Here is a 4,242-nt window from a genome sequence, read left to right as displayed (position 1 = left end):
TAACCGTTCATGTATGGGTAAATGAGATTTTTAAAATTAAGTATGAAAACTAAGTCCTTTGGTCTAAAATATTATTGTTAAACTTAATGGCCCCAAATTAAATTATTGAAGTGATAGGAAATATAACCTCTGCTATCCAATGGCTATCCTCTCCTGAATGAAGAATCTTTGCAGAATATTCACTGGATAGATTCTGGAGCAGGGGATGCATCATGCATTATGAAAGCATTGACATTATGCCACATTAGAATTTTGAATTAAGAAAAATGACTGAAAGGAACATTTTGTGATTGTACCATGCAATGCAAGCTTGGATCTTAAGTAGACAAATTGAAATCTTGGCCAGTGTGTCTCTTACAGAAACTAATAAAGTGACATATTTAGGAAATAATGTGAAAGTTTAATCATAAAAATAAGCTATGATCAATGGGATTGGCTGAGCTTCTCCCTGAGAGTAAACTTCTGCACCTTTCCTGTTGAATTGACTGGTATATCCTCAAAAATCACTGACCTGGGAACCATATAACCTGGTAAATGATCCTCACAAAATTTAATAAGCTCTTCAGGATTTGAATCACAACCCTCCTTCAATTTCACAAAAGCACAAGGCACCTGCTTCAATTGATCATCAGGTTTTCCAACAACAGCAGCCTCCGAAACTTTTGGATTACTTAACAAGACTGCTTCCACTTCTAGTGAGCTTATAGTCTCTGCCCCAGAAATGATGATATCGGTTTTCCGGTCCTTTATTTGTATGTAACCATCAGGATGTCTAACTGCAAGATCCCCAGTATGATACCATCCATCCCTGAAAACTTCCTGCGTTGCTTCCGAATTTTTAAGGTACCCCAACATTATACCATTGGCCTTAAACATTATCTCACCAATTCTTTTCCCATCAAATGGTACACTTTTCATTGTATTAGGATCTTTGACATCAACCCCTTTAATGAAAAGGCTGTGAAGGCCCTCACGACGTCTAATCTTTTCGCTTTCATCAATTGTTGAAGAATCCCATTCAGGTTTCCAGGGCCGAACGGTAGCTATGCCAAGGACTTCTGTCATTCCATATGCATGTCCAATGTTGAACCCCAATTCTGCAACTTTCTCAAGGATTTGCACCGTTGGCAATGCACCAGCAATGACAACATACACCTTGTTCTGAAGTGGCTTTTTCTCGCTTGTTGAGGCGTTTGAGATTATGTTCAAGAGGGCTGGTGCTCCACAAAAGTGAGTGACATTGCAAAGGAATATCGAATCAAATATAATCTTCGCGGAGACAGTTCTAAGGCAAATATTGGTGCCACCAAGAGCAGCAAGTGCCCAAGTGCAACACCAGCCATTGCACCGAAACATGTCGACTGTCCAAAGAAACACAGGCATTTCCCCCATGCCACAGCGAGAAATTTGTGCCAATGAATTGAGATAAGCAGCTCTGTGGCTGTAAACCACCCCTTTAGGATGCCCTGTTGAGCCTGAAGTAAAGTTCACCGAAATTGGAGCACATTCATTTTCTGGTTGTATCATCTCAAAATGATCGGACTTTCCCATCTTAAGAACATCATTATAATCCAAACTACCAGGCGGTGGATTATTCACCATTAAAGAATCTGCTGCTTCAACATCAAACTCTGGGATCACCACAAGGAGAGGTGGCTTAACACTTGTCTGAGAGAGTATGTTGAATGCTTTGAGGACAAGTTCAACAAACTGATAATCAACAAACATGATTTTGGCCTCAAGCTGTTGGAGAATTGATGCCACCATGGCTGCATCCAACCTGGTGTTAAGTGCAGAAAGAACTAGCCCAGCCATTGGAACTGCAAAATGGAGTTCATAAAGTGCTGGAACATTTGGAGCCAAAGCTGCCACCTGAATTGGAAGTGATGCTTAAACTTGGTGGTAATTTTGTAAATGAATTTTCTAAATAAGTATTCATAAGTCAGTCTCTGAGGGGGACATTTTCAGAATTCTTAACTTGCAGAACTAGTTGTAGTGTAAACTTACAAAATGTGTGAATACTGAGAATTTTTCAATCATGTAATAAAAATAAGACACAATGAAAAGAACATTTTTCCATTATGTCTATAGATTTATAAATCAAACAATAAACCCTCAACTAATTATATATCTTTTCTTCCACCATTTCCATGGTTTTTTTTTCTCCACAGGAGTTTTAAGTTTTCAAGTAGACTAAAACAAAGCAAAAATATTTTACATCTAAATTTCTAATTGGATGATGCCTGTCCTTAACTCTCAGATTGCTTTCTTTGTCAAGAGTGGCCCGATATAACTATATTAAGATCATGTTTGATTACTATTGAATATTTAGATATAGTTCTGATTAGAGAATTTATATAAGATTATTTTGATTAAAGTAGAACTAGAAAGTAAGAGTGTGTGTGTATGTATATATATATATATGTAGAGTTAAAAAAAAAAAAAAGAAACAGTTCAAGGGGATTATTATGTATAAGTAGAGGTGTCAAAGAGGTTGGACGCTTATTATTTTGGCTCCGTTTACATTGGTTTGACATTGAAAAAAATAAGTCGTGTTAGATCTGTGGGCTTAGCCAGCCGTGCCCAATGCTATGAGATAAGACAACAAGTTGGCCCGTGATGGTTGTTAAAAATATAAAAAATTATATTATTTAAGAAAATTAAATAAAAATTAAAAATATTTAAAAATTATAATTTTCTGGGCAATCTACAAAAACAGGTTGACCGACTCGTTAAAGATCCATAGAGACATAAGTTAAAAATCCTAGGTTGTTTTGCAAACTTTCATGCTAGGCCTTCGCCTAGCGTAACATAAGGGTTCAATGGCCTATACTGGGATCGAACCAATACAACCCGGTCTACTAGCACCCTTATGTACAAAGGAAAGGGACTAGAGTCTCGATTCTAGACGGCTCCATTTAATTTATGAGTTTATTTTATTCATGGAACATGGACTTATATGATGGATGGAGATATAATAGAGCAACTTGGCTCATTAAAGATTTGACGACCGACAATGATATAAAATTAAAATTGACCAAGTTTTAAAAGTGAAAGGTTCCTCCAATCGAGATGTACCAAGTCTAATTCAGTACAAGTCTCCTATATGAGATAACAATAAAAAAATGAGAAGTAAACTTATAAAAATATTTTATAGACATTTAGGTCATGAAAGTCATCGTCCCATTTCAAGCACAGCTATTTTTTTATACTGAATTTACAGCATGACTAACGCATAATATTGACCATGAAGTCGACTTTGACACATAGGGTTCATCTCTATATTAGTTTAGTTTCTTCTCTACAGATCAATATATAGAGAAGTTAGCAAGAAATCAATAGAACAGACAAAAGGGAAGGAAAAAAAGACGCAAAAATTCTATATGGGGATGAGTTTCAGCGAAGATTATTAAAATATAAAGAAGAGGAAGAAATAACAATGATAATGAACTTACAATATCACCCTGAGAAATCTGCAAGTTGAGCAAAGCAGAAGCGAGTTTGAGGCACCTTTCATACGTTTCTCTCCATGAAAATCTTACAGTAGTTCCATAAACAATGGAAGTCTTATCTCCATAGACATGAGCTGCCCTCTCAAGGAAGTTGATTGGCGTCAATGGGACGCAGTTTGCAGAGCACTGAAGCATACATTCCATTTGCATTTCTTACGTCTTTTAAGGGACTCGTTCAGAATGCAAGATAAGTGAGAGTCTATTTATATATAGTCGGATGAGTCAGCCCACTCTATTTAATATATATATATATATATATATATAATGCTAAATTAGAAAAGAAAAACAGCCCGGTTATTGGCATATTGATTGTGAATCATCAATGCGTTCATATGGTATTTGTATGCTTTGAATAAGGAAGCTTCCTGAGTCTCTCTAATATGTTTAACTTCATAATATTAATCAATTAAAGAATAATTTCGTGGGCATTGAAGAAGTATCATGAATGAAAATATAGTACAATTAGATTACAAAAAATTCACATATAAACATACAAACCCTTATTCATATAAAAGTTTTCATGGTGATTGGCTATTAAGGAGTGTTTATATTGGCTCCGAAATTACATTATATCCCCATATTTTTCTTTCCCCTTTTTCTTTTATTAGAAAATTGACAGAAAGACTTGATGTTTATTTCTTGACGCCATAGACAGTTGTATGAACTCGCTCAGAAGTTACTTCGTCAAGGGTTTAGAAAATTTTGAGTCAATCCCATTAACAAACAAGTC

The 4,242-nt window shown here is 35.6% G+C and overlaps 1 protein-coding gene across 1 annotated transcript; it reads right to left on the bottom strand.

Moving 5' to 3' along the window:
* Positions 1-290: 290 nt before the first annotated feature.
* On the bottom strand, positions 291-3,713 carry LOC123215594 (butanoate--CoA ligase AAE1-like). Its single transcript, XM_044635764.1, has 2 exons — positions 3,456-3,713; positions 291-1,872 (listed from the first exon to the last, which is right to left on the bottom strand). The coding sequence occupies exons 1-2, from the start codon at positions 3,660-3,662 to the stop codon at positions 424-426; spliced, it is 1,656 nt and encodes a 551-aa protein (XP_044491699.1). The 5' UTR covers positions 3,663-3,713; the 3' UTR covers positions 291-423.
* Between the last annotated feature and the right edge of the window lie 529 nt (positions 3,714-4,242).

Source organism: Mangifera indica, chromosome 1 (genome assembly GCF_011075055.1).
Source record: "Mangifera indica cultivar Alphonso chromosome 1, CATAS_Mindica_2.1, whole genome shotgun sequence".
NCBI classification, from domain to species: domain Eukaryota; kingdom Viridiplantae; phylum Streptophyta; class Magnoliopsida; order Sapindales; family Anacardiaceae; genus Mangifera; species Mangifera indica.
The sequence above is the reverse complement of the archived record's forward strand: the minus strand, read 5'-3'. Positions and strand labels throughout refer to the sequence as shown.